Raw genomic sequence first — 21,549 nt, forward strand, 5'->3', positions numbered from 1 at the left:
ATGCTAGAATGGAAATCCTGTTGAATGTTGGCAGGTACTAAAGGGTATTAATTCCCTAACACTTCTTAAATGCAACTGTAACTTGCACTTATCTGCCACTATTTAAATGCAGTTCATTCCTTACTGAAGGCAGGCAAAAGCTGCTCCATACTATGCAGAGATGCAAGTGGAATGCTGCAGTTACCCGATTCTGTAACTACTTCGCACAATAGTAGAGAAGAAAATCTAGCTGTAGTGAAGACCTAAGAAACACACATCCTATACTTAAACATAATAATGTGGCAAGAAATTTTATGTATTGAATGGAAATCATCAAAACACCAACATCAAATTATTATTTGTACAACGTATATCACACTCCTTGCTGGCCACCTCCAAGTGGCTTTCCATTTGGCATAAACTTTAAGAGATCACAGCATCCAGTGAATATAAAGTAGGGTGCAAGAATAAAAAGAAAATGCACTCCACATTAACAGTCCCAGAATTTTACAGGACAATTTTAAAATGAAACTTAACTTGAATTCAGGGGAAACTTAAATACATGTCAGTCAGCACCTGTAGAATGAGAGTCTCAGTCGCTCTCTCTCTCTCAAAAACTATAAACACTGATTTCACTATAAAAAATAAAGCAGTGCAAAGGCACTCTAATTTCACTTCAAGAGTTAATCAAATGAACTTGCTGTAAATCCATATCTCAATTTATACTAAATAATGTCAAATAGTATCAAAAATCCCCAACTTCCTGGCAGAATACTCAAATGATTGCAGGTAAACAAATCAGAATCATAGAAAGAACCATTGAGAATTGATGATACAAGAGAAGCCATTTGGTGCCAGTTGAAAAAAGTTCCATGGAAAATAACTCAATTTTACCCATCCTTTCTTCAGTGTTACAATTTTCAGTCCTGGCAACATTCGCATAAATCTTCTCTATATCCTCTTAAATGCCATCTCATCTCTCCTACAATGTGGAGGATTGACTCAGCCATGGCCTAATTAGCATTATAAGCAGTTCCAGGAAAACCTCCCAATCTTACATTCTAAGACTCAATTTCTAAGCCTCAAAGTTTTAGGAAGCCAGGTTCAATCCAGATTGCTGTCTGAGTAAAGTGAGCATGTTCTCTCCATTTAACAGATGGGAGCTCCTGGATGCTCCTATATGAGGAGTGAGAGATGCAGGGAAATAAGGAAATTGGGCTAATGGGCTCCTGCATGCTTGTAAGTTATAGTTTACCCATATCCCTTAAACTCTTGCCAAATCCAAAGCATAAGCAACAATACCTGCCAGCATAAAATCATCAGCAAACCTAGATTACACATAGTCTCCTAATCCAAATCATTGACATAAACTGTGAATAACTAGTGTCCAGGCACTGATCACTGCAGTTTCCCACTAGTTACAGCCTCCCAACTTGAAAGCCATCCATTTATTCTTACTATCTGCCTGTTAACTAGCCCTTTGCATGTAGCAGTATGTTAAATCTTAATATATCAGTATGTTATATGGCAAACTTAATTTCTCTTTCGCAAAAAAGCTGCAATATTAGTCAGCTCCATCTTGGGTACGAGCCTCCGTAGTATCCAAGACACCTTCAAGAAGTGGTGCCTCAGAAAGGCACCGTCCATTATTAAGGACTTCCCTACACAACCCCCACCCCACTCAGCAATTCAGGAAAAATTGCTTCTCCTCTGCCATCTGATTCCTAAATGGGCATGGAACCCATGAACACTACCTCACTTTTGCACTGCATTTAATTGAACTATTATAAATAGTGTGTGTGTATATATATATATATATATATATACACACACACACACACATATACATACACACACAACTTATTTTTTCCTTACTGTAATGTATTGTACTGCTGTCACTAAGTTAATACATTTCACGACAAATACTGGTGATATTAAACTTGCTTCTGATTCTGATCCAAGGCTAACCCACCCAATCCATTCACTGCTCCTCCCACTCCCTCCTCTCCAAGTGTGGTGTAAACTTTCTAATTAATAGATTCTAGCTTTTTTTTTTAACTCCCATCACCTGTTCACCAGTCTATAGTTCATCATTTTCTCTCTTCAACCTTTTTTTAAACTGAGGTTACATTTATTCCCTTCCAATTTGTTACAAACATTCTAAACTCTATGGAATGTTAAAGATAACAACTAGTACATCTATCATCTCCACAGTCAGCTCGTTCAAAACTTGCAATACAGAACATCAGGTCCTGGGTACAGCAATTCAAAAGTGTAGGAACATAAAAAACTGTATAGAGTAGCAGACTCTGCCCAATACCATGAGCACATCGCTTCCCCCCATTGGCTGATTTTATGCAATCACAACATCTGGGCCATGCTATCTTCTCACAGCTACCGATGGGCAGAAGGTACCGAAATTTCACACCAACAGGTTCATAAAGAACAGCTGTTTCCCTTCAATCATATGGTTCATGAACTAACTGGCACAACCCTAATCACTACAGTTTGTGACCACTTGAACTACTTTTTGCACTTGTTTTAGTTGTAATTGTGTTCCTTCCTGTTAAAAATGTTTTATGTTTTTCTTGTGATTGCTGCTTATATGATGCTGTGTGCCTGTAATGCTGTTGCAAGTAAGTTTATCATCGTACCTATGCACATATATACATTATCTTATACATGTGACAAACTCAACCTTAATATTTTTCTCTAAAAGCCCTCTTATTGGAATTTTAGTTAATCCATCTTGATGCAAAATACTTTTATCTACAGTAAGATGTATGTTCCTCAAAATGCTAATCAAGAAAGGCATAAAGTCTATGAATTTGTCTTCTGAGCTATTATTACCTATTTGGTTGGTCCAGTCTATACGTCTTCCATAATTACTATATAACCTTTTTAACATGCACCATAAATTTCCTGATTTATAATAAATCCTGTGTTGCTATTATATGGCCTTTTAATTTTCCGTTCAAATTTCACTTCAAAACTCTCCATATACTTCCAGGTTTTCTGTGGTATTCATTTCTTGGTGTCTCATATAAACCTCCCTTTCTTGCCTGACCTTATCCTCTATGCACCTGGTCATCCAGGGACTCCAGGTTTGGCATCACATGCTTTTCTTTGCAGGAATACGTTTACTTGAAGCCCTAAAATATCCTTCTAAAATGCCTGCAATTGCTCCTAGACTGATTTACCTTCAAGCAGCTATTTCTGGTGCACTTTTAGTAAATCATTTCTCAGCCCAATTAAGTTGACCTTATCCCAATATTGAACCTTTAACCCTATTTTACCTTCGTCCTTTTCTATAACTATGTTAAACCTAACTGAATTATGATCACAACAATAAAAACAATCTTCCACTGATGCTTCTTTCAACTGCTCAGTTTCATTCCCTAAAGAAAAACAAAATCGCCAGATTCTGGAAACAGGAAATGCTGGAATAAATGGTGGGTCACACAATGTGTGTAGAAAGGGGAAAAAATGTCAGTGTTTCAGGTTGATTACACTAACTCTATTCTCTCTACAAGATGTTGTTTGACCTGTCAAGTAGTTCTGGCATTTTATATTTGATAAAACCAAATCAATTCCCAATAACCCAACCCCACCAATTGTTGGTTTACCTACAAACCAAGTATGGTGTCGGTGAACACGGTGATTTCTGCAGGCTACATGCAATACTTCTAAATATACCTCTTTTGAATTATTCTCACTCACTGCAATCTGCAGCATGTAATTACCCTTTAAGCAACATACTTTTCAATCGACCCTATGAACTACAGATTTCATGATCTTGTAAAGGACTCAGCAGACTTAACTCTCAAGCAAGCAGGTTTTTTTAATATTTGCTTTGTACTGTCATTTTGACCATAAACTGCTTGTACAGTCATTTCGACCATAAACTGCTGGTACAGTGCACAGTAAAAATGAAACAACGTTCCTCCAGGACCATGGTGCTACATGAAACAGCACAAAACTACACTAGACTAAGTGAGACAACACAAGACTACACTAGACTATGTAAGACAACACAAAAACAACACCTGACTACAGACCTAAACAGGACTACATAAAGTGCACAAAACAGTGCAGGGCAGTACAATAAATCATAAACAAGAAAATAGGCACAGTAGAGGACAAATTACAATATAATAATAAATGAAGTAGATGTCAGTCTAGACTCTGGGTATAAAGGAGTCTGATGGCTTGGGGGAAGAAACTGTTGCATAGTCTGGTCGTGAGAGTTCGAATGCTTCGGTGCCTTTTGCCAGATGACAGGAGGGAGAAGAGTTTGTATGAGGGGTGCATGGGGTCCTTCACAATGCTGTTGGCTTTACGGGTGCAGCATGTGGTGTAAATGTCTGTAATGGCAAGAAGAGAGACCCCGCTGATCTTCTCAGCTGACCTCACTATCTGCTGCAGGGTCTTGCGATCCGAGACGGTGCAATTTCCAGACCAGGCAGTGATGCAGTTGCTCAAGATGCTCTCCATACATCCTCTGTAGAATGGCACCTTTAAAGGAAAAAGGTGCATCGCCATGGCCAGAAGCGAGGCAGGGGGAGGGGGGCAGGCGGGGAGGGACTCTAAGCCAGATTGAAATGCAGAGGAATGAGGCCCCCTCTACCAAGCATCTTGTTAGCAAATGTGCAGTCACTAGAGAACAAAACTGAAGACCTGACAGGCAAAATTGCTGTATTGAAGGGAAATGAGAAATTATTGAGTTCTGTGTTTTACCAAGACATGGCTTATTCACAGTATGCCAGATACAGCGATCATACCTGAAGCTCTCTATACACAGGATGGACCAAACTGCTGATTCAGAAGAGGCAAGAGATGGAGGTGTGTGTTTCATGATAAACTTTTTGTAGTGCTCCAATGTGGCGATTTTCTTAGCGATTCAACCTTGAACACCTAATTATTAAATGCTGACTATTCTATTTATCAAGGTACGTCTCCTCTGTGATCCTGACTGCAGTTTACACAGCACCAACAGCTGACTGTAATCAGGCACTTGAGATACTGCACCAGATGATGCCATCACCAAAGAAACAGTCCACCCTGACATATTTCAAATCATAATTAGGGATTTCAATTATGCTTTTTAGAAGAAATCAGCATATAACCTGCAGCACCAAAGGTCCCAACACACTAGACCACTGCTATACTAAGATAAGGAATGCCTACCATTCCATGCCCAGACCACGCTTTGGGAAATTGGATCATTTGGCTGTCCTGCATTCAGGCAGAGGCTAAAGATCAAGGCTCCAGATATTAGGACAATAAAGGGGTAGTTGCAGGAGGCAGAGGAGTGGCTAAGGTATTGTTTTGAGTCGGTGGACAGGGCCATGTGCAAGAACTCTTCTGTGGATCTGAATGAAAACAGCACGGTTGTCAGGTACTTTATAAAAAGTCGTAAATGAGTGTGTCTCCAACCAGAAGCCCTGAATGAACCATAAATTCCACAACCTGCTGAGGGCCAGATTAAAGATATTCAAATCTGGCAATCAAGAAAGTTACAAGTGGACCAGCCACGATCTCCGTTAAGCCATCTCATAGGTAAAGTTGCAATTCCGGACTAAATTTGAATCAATGAAGGATAGTTGACAGGTGTGGCAAGGTTGAATGCTATTACCTGTGACAAAGTGAAATCAAGTGACATAGGTGACAAAAGGGCTTCGCTTCCAGATGAGCTCAATGCCTTCTATGCTCTCTTTGACCATCAAGACATGGAAAAACCATCAACAATTCCCACAGCCTCTGATAATCCTGTGATTTCAGTCTCTGAGGCCAGTGTGAGAGCATCCTTCAGGAGGGTGAACCTATGGAAAGCATCCGGCCCAGGTAGGGTACCTGACCAAGTACTAAAGACCCATGCTGATCAGCTGGCTGGAGTGTTCACTGAGATCTTTAACTTCTCACTTCAGTATTCTGAGGTACCCACCTGCTTAAAGCAAGCTTCAATTATACCAGTGCCGAAGCACGGGGTAATCTGTCTCAATGACTATCATCCAGTACCACTTACATCCACAGTGATGAAATGAATTGAAAGGTTGGTGATGAAACATACCAATTTCTGCCTGAGAACCAATTTGGATCCGCTCCAATTTGCCTACCAGCACAACAGATCCACAGCAGATGCCATCTCATTGGCTCTTCACTCAACCCTGGAACATCTGGACAGCAAAAGTGCATTCATCAGGATGCTCCTTATTGACTACAGCTTGGCACTCAATCCCATCACCCCCTCAAAACTAATCAATAAAGTTCAAGACCTTGGCCTCGATACCTCCTTGTGCAATCGGATGCTCGATTTCCTCGTTTGCAGACCCCAGTTTAGATTGGCAACATCTCCACAATCGCCATCAGCACAGGTGCAGCACAAGGCTGTGTGCCTAGCCCCTGCTCTACTCACTTTTACACATGACTGTGAGGCTAAGCACAGCTCTAATGGCATATTTAAGTTTGCTAATGACACAACTGTTGTAGGTCGAATCAAAAGTTGTGACCAATCAGCATGCAGGAGAGAGATTGAAAATTTGTGGTTCCACAACAACTTCTTATTTAATGTCAGCAAGACCAAGGAGTTGATTATTGACTTCAGGAGGAGAAAACCAGAGGTCCATGAGCCAATCCTCATCCGGAGATCAGAGGTAGAAGGGGTCAGAAACTTTAAATTCCTCAGTGTCATCACTTCAGAAGGCCTGTCCTGGGCCCCGCAAACAAGAGCAGTTACGAAGAAAGCATGACAGCGCCTTGACTTCTTTAAGAGTTTGCAAAGATTCAGAATGATATCTATAACTTTGATTAACTTCCACAGATGCGTGGAGGAGAGTATATTGACTAGCTGCATTTCTGCTTGGTACGGAAACACCAAAGCCCTTGAACAGAAAATCCTCCAAAAAGTAGTGGATACAGCCCAGTCCATCGTGGGTAAAGCCTTTCCCACCACCAGGTGCAGGAACGGTTACTGCCCCTCAACCATCAGGTTATTGAACCAGAAGGGTAACTTCAATTATCCCATCACTGAATTGTTCCCACAACCTATGAACTCACTTTCAAGGACTATTATTTGTTTGGTTGGTTGTTTTTTTCCCTTTCTTTTTGTATTTGTACAGTTTGCTGTCTTTTGCACACTGGTTGTCTGCCCTGTTGGTGTGGTTTTCCATTGATCCTATTATGGTTATTGGATTTATTGAGTATGCCCACAAGTAAAATGAATTTCAGGATTGTATATGATGACATATATGTACTTTGATAATAAATTTACTTTGAACTTTTGTTGAGTACAATTTAGGAAGGCTATGCCTTCTGTCATATTTATACTGACTCTCTCATAGTTAATAGAACTAAAATACCCCATCATAACTGCTCCAGCACTTCTCTCACTCTTTCTCTCTCACCCATCTTCAATTACATTCCCAAGTGTTTCTATCCCATTTTTATTCTTTAATTCAACTTAAATAGTCTCATTTCACAGAACTACTTGCAGCAAAGGAGGCCATTGGCTCAGTTCTCACTTTATGAAGGCTCAAGACCTCCTTGCTCTTTTATTCAATGCCTCCATTTATATAACCCTGGATATCAGGCCTGTTTAACTATTTTCTCAAGCTGCCCTGCTATTTCCAACGACCTATGCTCATATATCCTCAGATTCCTGTCCTTGTACATCTTTAGAATTGTGTCTTCAGTTTATAATGGATAATACTTCTAACTCATCATCCCTTCTTTAAACTGTGATTGTTCCTACGGAGAAGACAACACAAAAAGTGCTATCAAAATTAAGCAGCATCTGTGAAGGGAGGATGACATGGTTAACATATTGAACTTTCATTGAACTTTCTGCAGTAATTATCTTCTTTTCACCACAGGTGTTACCTCATCTATAGCATCTGTTGTTCCTTTAATCTAAATTCCCAGCATGTACAATTATTCTGATGTTTTATTAAAAAATGACAATAACAAACCATACAGGCATTATTTTCTTGAACTTATTTATGCACTTGATTATATAAGTCTCATAATACTCTTAGCCAACTTTCTTATCATAGATGTAATCCAGAATATGTACCATTTTTCAAAACTACAAGTTGGAAATGAAAGTCAAAAGTAATACCTAGGAAATATAAGATCAAAATAGATCTGAGCTCAAGTTCGATACTCGTGAGATCTTACTTTTAATTTCAACATGCAAGCAAAAATGCACTGTGAAAAGCCACTAAAAATATAATTCAGATAATATATTATTATTAGAACATAAGAGACAGTACAGACCCTTCGGCCCACGATATTGTGCTGTACTTTTAACCTACTCTAAGATCAATCTAACCCCTACTTATATAGAGAACAGAAGCCTTTCTCATATAGAGAAAAGAACATCTCTATTCCACGTTATTCCTCCATTTATAAGCAGGCGTTTTGGTAATGAAGGAACATGGGTGCATTAAAAACTCGGAATGGTCTGAAGAACATGCAAATGACCTGACAAGCATATACTTATTCTCTGCACCAACAAGCCAAAGGTACCCTACAGAAGTCTTTGCTAATTTCCTACACTCCTTTAAGATCTCAGTCATGTCTATTCAGCACAGGATGTTCCTATTATACAGTATTGTAGTAATGAAGCAATGAAAGTTGTCCTGATCTTAATGAAGTAGCTGCCCAAAAAGGGATGAGGAATTGTGGGACTATTGATACATACAGATAAAATGACAACTAAAAATATGGGCAAACAAGAGAAAATCTGTAGATGCTGGAAATCCAAGCAACACACAAAATGCTGGAGGAACTCAGCAGGCCAGGTAGCATCTATGGAAAAAAGTGCAGTCAACGTTTTGGGCCGAAACACTTCGGCAGGACTAATAAAAATATAGAATATCTCTGCAATTACTTTAGATATAGAGTTCAACTTCCTTTTCTATTCACTTTGCAGGTTCAAAATGTGACTATTTTATAACACTGACATAAGTTAACAATGGAAATAAGTGTCAATTAAATTATGAGAGATGGACAGCAAGAATTCCCAAAAAGCCAACCACAGGTTATTACCCAAATAGCCATGCAAATAATTGTATATAATTCTTTAATATGGGCAGGAACAAAAGGACACTCAAAAACGTATTAAAAATCCATACACCACCATTCTGTGCAATTCAGACCATATTGCTTACAACTAAAAAAAGCCAGCCACTGGGGCAATTCCATCAATTCAACTGCTTATTTTACCCTTTTGCTACCACTTGTGCTGGTGGAAGCACTGATGTTATTCCAGCTGGCAGGATAATTAGATATTGCCCTCATCACTCCATGTGGCTCATCACCTCCATTTCTCAATAACAAATGAGAAGTCCAGTGAGCAGGACTACTGAGACCCATTCCACTTCAACAGTTAAACACCGACAATAAATTGCAGGTACTTTTCACCATTATTAATATGGGATTCCAATAAAGCTGCTTACACTTTTCAATGAAATTCTGCCTACTAGTAATTTCTCACGCAGGTTATTTTTGTCACAACTCTTCTTAATAATGAAGATAAAGAATTTCAAAGTGGAGAACATAATAATTAAAGAAATAAAGCAAAATTTGAAATATTTCACCATATGTCTACACATACAGAATTGCACCTGCTAGCCTGTTTCAAAAAAAACTGCAATTAATCCCATGATTAAAATTTTAATTAGTTTATCTTGTATCAATTAAGATAGCCCATTAAGTTTGTTCAAGTTTGTTTTATTACTAATGCTATCATCCGAGAAATGATCTAGAACATTGAAAATTTTTCAGTATTTTTTCTACTACCAGAAGATAGTTAAAACTATATTTTTTTAAATCAGGACATTCTGCATGCAGAGAATATGAATGGGGCCGAGATTTTCTGTGTTGGGGACACAGGCTCAGGTTTTCATTTCTCAGGGATGATCATTTTAGTGAGGTAATGAGTGCAGTGACTTAGCCTCATTGAAGCACGGACAACCGCAAAAAAAAACTGCCCATTAATGATAGAAGATAACTACAATTAATTCACAGTCTATGAACCCAATGCAAATGTTTACAACAAAAAGACTCCATGTGGCTGCATAAACACTAATGATCTAATTAATAGATCATATGATGTTATGTTCTGGAAGAGCACAGCCCAGCTAGCTGATATATGCCATCTGAACTCTGATAGGAGATTCCACTCAAATTCTTTAACAGTTATAGAGGTTCTTTCCTTTTCATACAAAGTTGCATCTTGAATTTGATGTCATCTTTTTAGGAAAACCTTGGTTAATAGTGTAGATAACAATAGCCAGAATTAGTGTAAGGAAACGTTTACATTAAATGAATACATACACACACACACACACACACACACACACACACACACACACACACACACACACACACACACACACACACACACACCCACCCACCCAGCAAGTTGTTCCAAGGCATCTCATTGGATCATACCACTTAAAAATATTTGGTATGAGGATGCAAGAGATTGCAGATGCGAGAAAATGTAGCAACACAAATGGCACTGGAAAAACTCTGAGGGTCCAGAAGCTTCAATGGAGGGAAATAGACCATTAGCTTTTCAGGCCGGGACCAAGGGTCTCGATCTGAAACACTGACTGTCCATTTTCTTTCATAGAATTCACTACGATCTAGAACATTAGCAGAATTTTGAATGACCTCACAATTCTAGAAGACAGAATGATGGTGGTCAACACAGGTGACAGAGGCATGTTTTTTCAGAAAACTCACTGAGATGATGACCCAAGGTCAGTTTTAGTCATCAAGATTGAGGGGATAAACATTTGCCAAGATGGAAGGGATAATATTTCACCCAAGAAGGCAGCTGAGGTTTCGTTTTAAAACTTTGTATTAAGGTGGTACAACCCAGATCACAGTAGTTGGATAGAAATCCACTGGACTGTCAAATAAGATTTCTTACGTTCAAGCTTCTGAAGTGCATCTCTAGGTCACAGCCCTTTAAGGTTATGATGAGGTAATCCACTAGATCACATAATGCTTGCAGCACAGAAAACTGTCATTCAGCCAATTATGTCCGTACCCATTCTAAACCGTCTCCTTTTTCTGTCTTCTATAAACTCTCACATCCTTTCGTTTCATACCCTTACCGAAATTCCCTCCAAATGTTAAAAAGGAATCTACTTCAACAATTATGCCTAGCAGTCACTCCAGACCTTATCCACACTCTGCGCAAGATAGTTTTGTGCAGATCCTAATCACACTATACAAGACCATTTTCCATGTCACAAAAAAAGTTAGTCACCCCAAAATATCAGAAGTATTGATCAGAGTTTCATGAACAGATGAGCTGAAGCAGGTGCAGTAAGAACAGTGATCACACGTCGTAAGGGTAGAAATTGGTAGTGTCAGCGATTGTAGAGATTCAAATCTAAAGTAACACGCACAAATGCAGGTCATGAAAAAGGGTCTCGGCCTGAAATGTCAACTATTTATTCATTTCATAGATGCTGCCTGACCTGCTGAGTTCCTCCAGCATTTTGTGTGTTGCTTCAGATTTCCAACGTCTGCAGAATTTCTGGTGTTCAGATTTAAATCTAGCTAGTTAACCCAAACCCCAAGAATTCAACATTGTATATGTCAAGTTTGATTTGAGGTGGATCAGTTACAAGAAATTTGTTAGGATACTAAGAGTTTTGATCAAAAATATGCCATACCAGCCTAACTCAATACATTACCTACACCAGATTGATTAGCTTAATGACAAATCAACTTTTTAAAAGTTGAGATTTTCAGGTGTATCTTTTCTGTACTTATGTTCAAATGCTTCATTAAGATCCACATAATTACAGTGGTGTTTGGATTAGCTCAGCCATGAAAGGAATCCTAGATTGCGTCAAGAGTTGCGTCAAGCCAGGTAGAATTTAATTTTTATTCTTAAACAATGCTCTCACGTGACACGTTAATGCTGTCATCAGTTTTATTTCTGTTTCAATCAGATGTTGGAGAAAGACAAAGTCAACAGAATGCTATGGGAATCAAGTGCGAGATCACTTAAAACTAAGGATGAATTAACCCCAAAAAGGGTTGATGTTGAAAATAAACACTGTTGAAATCCTTGTGCATTAATTTCTCGCATTCAAAATAGAAGGTAAAAAAGTTACTCAATATAAAGTATGCTTACTACAACGTCAAATGGAATATTCAAGATCATAGCAAACAGTGAAAACTTACAGCTTGATGACAATAAGTTTTTTAATCAAAGAATGTTGCTTTAATTAAAATACCTCCCTCCATCTTCCAAAAAAGAAAATTTCCCCCAGATCAGTATTTAAAAAGTTGCATTACAACATAACCTTACCATTCAGCCTTGCTTGCCTGTTGGACCTTACTCGCAAAAATGTCTAAAGAAAAACAGAAAAGAAAGGTGAAAAATAAACAGGAAGCACTTCAACTGTAAGATGCTATCTGAATATAAGTGAAATATATGCCTGAATCAGATGGATTGCAGTGGATTCTCTCATTGCTCAACTACACAGGATGTAAACAAAACCTACTTCCTCCTTGCCATTGGTGTGTTCTGGATCCTCCACTCCTGCTGGGTCCATGGCAGGATTGAAATGGGATAACCTGTCAATATTACTTGGCATGAATGTAGCACCTGGACGCTGTACACCGTTATAATCCGTTCCGTGCAGTTCACAGAAACAGAGAGGATGTCATTAGATTCAAACCAAGAGGCTACATCTTGCTCAGCATACACCAGGCCTCGGAGAACGCAGGGTCACGTGACCGCCAGCGAAAGGTGAAAGTGCAAAGCACAAAGCGCACGGGCCGCGACCGGTCGATAGGTGGCAGCAAACCAGCATCCTACAGCTGTGCTACCCACTTCGCAGCAAGTCGTGCATTTGTAAATTACGTATTAAAATATTTTTATGTATTTCGGGCAGAAAATAAACTTGTTATTATCAACATTGGAAACAATTGGAAAAATTGCCTCAACTTTTTAAGCGAATGTCATGAACAGAAAGATCCACTTTGAATTGATAGTGCTTGTTAAAATTGCGGAAGAATAGCTACATTTTTTCATTAAATGATAAGTAACTTTACAAATAACATGCCAATAGTTTCAAATAGAAGAAAGAGACAACTGTTTTTCTGTCGTTTACATCCAGACTAATATCACACCAAGTAAATTACAAGATTAAGTTGGTAGAGTGCATATAGTTTGCACTGCAAAAAATTAATCCACTAAAAAACTAGAATATATTATTTTATTAAATATTTTGTGGTGAGATGACTTTAGCATGACGTTGAGCAACTATTCAGTATGATCTGAAGAATACCAGTCATTTATCATCAACGACAGACAAGAGAGTGAATGCCATTTAGTTTAATATGTCTAGTATCCTCTTCTTCATTCTTGTCCATCAACGAAACTCATATGTGTTTTGATTCTGAACCACTTTTAAATTGCAAATATTGTCCCAATTGTTTTGCAAGCATATCCATATAATCACAAATTTAGCAGTAACGTTTCCAATGTGACAGGCCCAAGTGTCAATGTCTTTTGATTTCTTCTTCAGTTAACAAACCACCCACTGAAAAGGGTCTCCGAAATACACACTTATTATTTTCCCTGATGGTGAACTAGGTGGCATTTCAATATACAGAGCCCTGAAGTAAAATATGAAAGAAGGTAAAAAGAATGAGTTATTATTTTCAGATCATAATTCTATTAAGTATACTCATGAGTTATAGCCTGAAAGAAATGGTTAAAGGGAGAATATCATGCAAACATAAGATTACAGACAACTGATGGGGTTGTTACGGAGATAAATGTTCCTCATAGAGAGAAGATTCTCAGGCACTGTATTCCTTCCACATGTGAGAGATTAATGATAGCACAACACAGTAAAACACACATTTTCATCAACAACAAGAGAGCATCAATTATCCAAACTATTTATAATTAGAAGTGGTGAGCATCTAATAATTCACTTACTGAGATACTCAAATACTAATTAGGCCACATGCACAAAGTTTTCTTGTTCACTCACCGTGTTAGTATTATGTAATCATAAAGAACAGTAGACCATTAGGCTATCACATTTACATCAGCAATATGAAAGCATTCTCCAATTTGTCCTGCACTCCTGCTCTTTTCCAATGGCCCTATATTATTGTTCATATAAATATAAATATATATATATATAAATAAATCTCTAAAGGGAATTGGATATATATGTTATGTTATATTTATTTATTTATTTATTTATTTCTCCAATTCCCTTTTGAGATTTATTATTGATTTTCTTACTGCCACTCCATGCATATCATGTTACACTAAAAATTGAGCTCCTCTGTTTCTTTTGCCAAATATCTAGTCCTCTGCCATCTGATTTCTGAATACACATTGAACCCATCAACACTACCTCACCACTTTTTTTTATTTTTGCCCTACTTATTTAACTATTAAATATGTATACTTACCGTAGTTCAGTTTTTTTCCTCTATCATTATGCATTGCATTGTACCGCTGCCGCAAAGACAACAAATTTCATGACGTACACTGGTGATATTAAACCTGTTTCTTACTCTCGTTCTCAAATCTGAGCCCTCTACTTTTTTGAGGTTCCTGAAAGACACTCGTATTTAGTTTAGTGAAGCATTCGTAACTTAGGTTGTTCGATCCCCGTTAATCTTCTCTCAACAATCATAGATTTTCCATGGATTTTCTTGACTTTATATAAATTCAAAATCCCTCATTTCAGATATTGTTCTGTTATGACTCCTCTGCACCATTTCTAATGTACATTTTACTGTAATTTAACAATTACTTTTATCAAAGATCCTTGCAGTCTATGTCCTAGAAAATTCTGAATGGTAACTCTCAAGAGTACCTTTTCTTGAACTCAGATTCATGAGCAATCATATCTCTGTCTATTGACATAAATGATTCAAAATTATATGAGCTGAAGACAGTGGTAATATTCTCTGTATGCCTGATTGTTTTAGAATAAAATTGCTGCTCCGCAATGCCATTGAGTTAGAAATTTTGATAAATTTCCATTTACTTAACAAAAGTACAACAACATTAGCAGTACTGTTGGAGAAGTGATAACAACCACAAATGTAATGGAGTGGGAAGTTTCCCATTTGTACATGTATTGAAAGTAAGCTGTATTTTACTAAATAAAACAGTTGTTCAAAGTTCTGATTCTGTGCTGTGAACAATAAGCCTAAAGTACACAGGAAGGTAGGGGAAAGCCCATCTAGTTTACTATTTAATTTAGCATCTCAGTAACCTTTCTTATATCTTTGGATTAATGGAGTGGGTCATTTTTAAAAAAATATTTCACCATAATAAACTTTCCATTTGTTTCAATCATAGAGTTGCATTTGTTAATAAATTGGCTATTGCTTAATTTACATGCAGATTTCAGCTACATTTGCTTGCATTCAATCTTGTGCTTCAATTCTGATTCAATAAAAATTGCTTCTCAAAATTAACCCCTTTGTTCCCTTCATCAATTTAATGTGTTGGCAATGGCCTCTTCCTTTCACCTTCTTCATTTTTACCCAATAATATACAGTGGATTCCGGTTAATTGGGATGCATCAACACCAGAACATTTTGCCCAATAAGCCAAAGTTTCATGGAAATAGTTAGAAAGCTATGAAAAAGTCAAACTATTGTTTAACTGAGTGATAAATTATGTATTTAAATAAAATACAGAACAAATGAGAACACAATCAATAATACTACTACAGTACTATAAAACTGTGAATTAGTTTCTAGTTGTTCTTTTGATTGACTGTAAATGAACAAAATCAGTGCAGCCATCTGGTGCTGATAATGGACTGCATTCATACAAGGCTATCGATGATTGCATCCTCCAAATTTCATTCCCGTTGTAACATTTACCATGATTGTCGATACCTTCAAATTCTTCGTAGATCCTATCTTATTGAAGTAGAGAAATGGCTTTGTTTTCGTTACAGCCATTTCTGGAATATCCAGGCCTTAATATTTGAAACCACAGTGAGCAAAAGAGTTCCGAGTTGTCTTGCTGCTTATTTCTCGCCAACTTTCAGTGACAAGAATCCCTGCTTTATGAACACAAGCACATGCAACTGATGTTATTTATAACTGTTCGCTCTAAGCACAGTGTAACGGCTAATGGCCATGCAAGTGCACGCTAGCCAGGAACTGTTTGGCAACTGTCTCCCCAATTAAGCAACATGGTATCCCAAATAAATGAAGGGTATCCCAGCTACTTTCTCGAACAGTTTTTGTTACACTAAGTAAGTTGCTGCCCCAATTAACCAGAATCCAGTGTTAATTTCCTTTACCTGATCCAATGTTTTAAAATACAGCCATGTATAACCCTTGGTGTCCTCCCCAGATCCTTCCTAGTGACTTTGATCTTACTGTAAATTAAGCAGCTCAAGAAGGATATCATGTTCTCATTTTGTCTTCTTTGTGACACAACATGAAGAACATTGACAGAGGTAATTTCTCCTTAAAGCTGTGCTTTCATGAATGAATTATAGTGTTGATCGTAATTAACTGAATCCTCTGTTGTACGTTTACATAACATTCCAAAACACGTTTCCTGCTATACATAACATCACTTTCATCAATGAAAACAGAGCACAGAATTCCACATTAAGGGGCTGACGTTTTACAGAACTTAGAAACATAAAGAATCAAAATTCAGTAACACATAAATAAACAAAACACATTTTCGCAAAATCACACAACTTCTGAATTTTTTTTACTTGGTAAAATAATACAGGACGAGACTCCGTAGTCAAACGATTCTCATATTGGGACAAAATAGGGTTGATGTCACTAGGCAAGGTTACCTTGGTGTCAAGGTGGTTGCATAATAGGATCCCTCAGGTTTTGAGGTGTAACCCAGATAATATGCACAGCAATAGAAATTTGGAACCAAATTAAACCACAGGAGTACATCAGATACTCAACAGTAGGTCAGACAGACTAGCATGGGGCAGCTGATAATTGACCAGCCAGTCCAGCTCATTAGTTCATCTTGGAGGGTAGATCTGTCACTGGGCTTGGCATTCCTCTCATTCAGATCTTTACAGGTAAACTTTTCAAGGTAATACCAAATGGTGATGTAGCAGGAAGCTCACTGTGTCTGGTGCTGGAGATTTTATTGAATAAGCTCCAGCAAGTTACCCCTGTGCACACATACAGGTGGCTCAGTTTCCAAATTTGCCTAAAATACTTGAGTTTAAGTAAATCAGGTTTGTGCACCCTGCTCATGGAAAACAGAATCCATATCTGAGTGCATTTCCTAGTACTGTGTGTAGGAGACTTTTAAAAATGGGGGCAAATATTTGCATTACAATATGGAAGAATACTGCCTAGAAAAAGTAAGTTCCTTTTTACGATATTTATATTTAATGGGGAAGACTAAATTTGTATTTAAGACAAAATATTTACACAAAACCTTAATTGCGAAGAAGGGCAAGATATGCCAGTCTTATTAAAATAATACATTTTTCAATCAAACAAATAAATTAGCATTGGATGGTGTTTTATTTCCACACGTTAATTTGACAGCTAAAAAAAATGTGATGCTTCTGCATGAAGTTTACACATTCCATGAAAATGCTAATGTTGTACAAGTAGAACAGCTTGAACTCTCACCAAAAAAGTATACCATATAGTCATTATTTGTGCTGATTTTTTTTTACTTGATTTTGCAGCTCTGCTGTTCCTCTGACGACTGACCTGACAAAAGTACCATTGGGAATGGTAGCTGGCCATACAGAACATGGTTTGAACTGAGTTAACTGACATGAGCCACAGCAACAGTAGGTGCACCGTAATTGGTCTCGGAACTCTTGAGCTATGGAAAGGTAAATCAACTCGGGTTTCCAATCTTGATCATTATCCAGTGTCTTGAAAGTGAGAGTGTAAACTCCAGCTGAGAACATATCAGCTTTGACTATCACAGTGTCTAAGATGGAATAGCTTTGCTAAAACTCACCATCCAAGATACAAAACAGACGGTTGGTTGTGCGGGGTAGGTGGAGAGCTCTGATGCTTGAGCATCAATGCTGCAGCTCAAAATTTTGATTCAAAGGATCATGTTTAAATATTTATTTTTGTTCGTTTTTAAGCAAATTTTTTTAGAAAAATGTTCATATATTATTTTTCATTTGTTCTTAAGCCAGCTATTTTCCATATTTCAAACCATAAAAACTTAGATTTTGTCCAGAACATGTAAAAATTAAAATAGTTTGTTTTAATTATAAGTCATCTTCTTAATGGCCTTCTTTTCTTACCTTTTAAACTTTTATCTCATCTCATCATGTAAATAGACAAGTTTGCAACAAATGAAGGAAAGATGTTGCCTGTACTTCAGCAATCCCTTTAATTATAAAGGATTTTCATTATTCGGTGAAACTTTCTCTGTTTTCCTGCGTACCTTGGGTACAGCCAGGAAACCCATTCCCAAGTTCTCAATGTTGCAGTCAAGTTGATTCTTAGAAAACACATCAAGCCAGCGCAGAATGATTAATGGAACAGACTGAATAATGGGCATGGGCTCACTGATAATCACAGAGCAAGTGGAATCAGATCCAGCATACCACTGCAATTCTTGTTGAGGCTGCCTTGGAGTTATCTGATTTTTATTCAGCTAATTTTCTCAGAAGAATTCAGCAATCTAAGATCCCCTGCACCGTTGCTCTTGCAGATACCTCTCTTGCAGACTGCTCTATGGGGGAATCAGGGTTTGTTCAATTAGTGCATAATCTTCAACTGTATACCTAACACAACAACTTGTTTTAGGAGGCATCAATCGCAAGGTTTTGCATGTTGGTGTACATTACTGGTGAACAATTTTGGGTGTCCTGTGCACCAGCTAGAGCTATCCTGCACTAAAGCCATTTTGCACTACCTTACACCAAGCCTTTGCCTCTTGAGTACTGAATTCAATCGCTGCTGAAATTTGGGACACAGGCACCTTCTTCATTTGGAGAGTGGTCGTTCATGTTCGGTCCGCAACAAGTACCAGTGAAGGTAAGAAAGCAGCAGGAGGTGCAATGTGAGATTACCACATGTCATGTCCTGAGGAGCAGGTGCCAGAAGAAAGATTAGTGGCCTCAAGTGCGTTCAAGTGTAAAGTACAACAAACCCCATCTCCCAACATCCAATGCACTCACTGCTCCACACTTCCTTTGTTTCACACACGATTCGGTGATGGCATACAACAGTGCATGCAAGGCAGCACACTGGCTCAGCCAGCAGAGCTGCTGGCTTTCAGTTTCTGTGCTGCAGGTTCAATCCTGACCTCATACACTGTCTGTAGGCAGCTTACATGTTTTCTTTCCTCAGATACTGTGCGGGCTTCCTCGCTGTGCTCTGGTTTCCTCACGCATATTCCAAATGTGTGTGGGTTGGTAGGTTAAGTTGCCACTGCACATTGCCGTAGTGTGTAGCTGGGTGGTAAATCTGATTGGGGAAAGAATGAATAGGAACTCTGCAAGAATAAAATGGGTGGGGGTAGGATTGATGTAAACCTGAGTGTTTGATAGTCAGCATGAACATGAGGGAGGAGGGCAAAGGGCCTGTTCCATACTGCCTCGCTCTATGACTTGATGACACCTTCATTAACACTAGGTAGCTCTCTCGTGCAGAATGGGGTAACAATCACAGACTCTGTCAGCAAAATGAAGCTCACGGCCTGAGCCATTTGGAGGAGTGGGTGCTACCAGTACTTAAGACAGTGTCTGGTGAAGGATTACATTTCACTCAGGATGATGGTGAATTTATTTCCATTCCTGCTTTTCACATCACACTTCCTACTCACCCCCTATAATCTTAAGGATCAAGTGGTTCAAACAAATGTCTTATTATATGTCTTCTTCTCTAACCATGACCACATCTTGTGCCTGTCTCTTTTCAGATGCCCTAGTAATATCAGTTGCATATGCTTCCATTACTGAAACATTAGTCAGAAGGAGCAGAAGAGAAGTAAACTGTGAATAGAAAGATTTAGGGGCTGTAAAAACAGGGCATTAGTATTCTTTGTATATGCAGGTAGAGCAATCCACACATGTGTGTATGACTGAGGTTTTGCCTGGAGCAGGTAACAGATCTCTGTCACCACTCTTAGCTTCCATGTGCTTTGCAGTTTGGACAGATTGAGGTTCAATGCTGACTTCTGGAAAAAAAATAGAACAAGAGGTTCTTCTCTCATCTTGCTCCTGGTCACAATGGAGGCCCAGCAGGGCCTCAAACATATTACCTGTACTTTCACCCTGGAGAGAATGTGGTTTCACCTCCAAATCGCTAGAGGCATGGCATCTTGAGATTTCGATAAGCTCTGCTTTGACTGACTGCTCAGAAAACTAGCAAATAACTGGAAATCCCTTTAAAGAGAATGAGTTTAAGTGTTGGCCATTGTTTAGGCCTGATTTCTTATGTGTGGCTAAGCTGTTTGTTAATTGGATATGCATAAATCAATAAGGAATAGGAGGTTTCAATGATGCATTGCACAACTCCTGACATCACCCCTGCATCCTCCATGTGTTTTGTGCATGTGCCTACCACATGCATGGAACCTTATGATTGAAAGTGATGATATATTGCATTATGCATGCTATCACAATTTTGCATCACATTTCAATACAAAAAAAAAGCAGGCACTATGTGATTGAATTTCTAGGCCAACGTCCTTTTCCTAAAACTCACATGCCATGAAAATTGCTTTTTAGTTTTCCAGTTGACACGACGAACAGTGTTACACACTGCTTTTGCTGCTGTATATTTATTTATTCCTACCACTGAAATGATATTTTTCAGTGGCTACTACATTCAGGTCAAAGGCAGCTGGATATCAGAATCTTTAATATGACTAATAAAAGAAAAATTATTCATTGCAAACGATGGAATCAACTCGCTTCAATGACCCTCTTTGACTAACGTGATCGAGGTTATGCAACTTTTCAGGATGAATTAGCATTCTATTGATTTTTTTATTATTTTGAGGATAATCATAATTGTTGATTACTTGAAATTTTGCCCAGAATTCATAGAACTGACCTCAGATTCACTTTCTCCTTTTGTCATTTACTCCTTGTAAGATTTTGATTTTTTATTAATGAATTCAGCTGTGAGAATTCCTATTTAAAATGGCCCCTGCTGATGAGATTTCCCATGTAAATGATGTCCTGATTGAAAAGTAAGTCCTATTAACATGTAACATTCTCTATATTATATATAATATTCTTTATATAAATCAAATGGATGAGATCCTTTTTGAAAAGGGTTTCCTGATTCTTATATCTCTCCTCTTTAAAAGAAATCAAATAGTTGGATCATTGTCCAGATATGCATGAGTCACTTTGCACCTGGGTCCTTACAACCATCAATGGATGCCATTCCTTGCCTTTTCCCACCTGGTATCTGTCTGAGTGATGAGTATCGTCTGCAGAGAGAGGTGATGCTGTAGGTGATTCCCCTTCCCTTTTAATTGGTGCTGATAGCAAAACTGACTGTAGAAAAAGGAAAGAATATTTGTTAAAAACACAACACTTACAATGCAAC

The 21,549-nt window shown here is 38.1% G+C and overlaps 1 protein-coding gene across 6 annotated transcripts in view; it reads right to left on the bottom strand.

The window, feature by feature from the left end:
- The window catches only part of rnf220a (ring finger protein 220a), a 478,182-nt gene that overhangs the window by 128,826 nt on the left and 327,807 nt on the right, over positions 1–21,549 (bottom strand). For 5 of the 6 annotated variants that reach the window (XM_072273652.1, XM_072273653.1, XM_072273650.1 and 2 more), the window contains 2 exons: positions 21,402–21,497; positions 12,320–12,362 (listed from right to left, as the gene is read on the bottom strand). In XM_072273652.1, coding sequence (XP_072129753.1) covers positions 12,320–12,362; positions 21,402–21,497 — 139 coding nt within the window. Of the gene's footprint in view, positions 1–12,319; positions 12,363–12,515; positions 12,751–21,401; positions 21,498–21,549 lie in introns of those variants that run through there. The other variant, XM_072273655.1, reaches the window with a different exon arrangement.

The sequence above is a fragment of the Mobula birostris genome, chromosome 12 (assembly GCF_030028105.1).
Source record: "Mobula birostris isolate sMobBir1 chromosome 12, sMobBir1.hap1, whole genome shotgun sequence".
Classification (NCBI taxonomy): Eukaryota; Metazoa; Chordata; class Chondrichthyes; order Myliobatiformes; family Myliobatidae; genus Mobula; species Mobula birostris.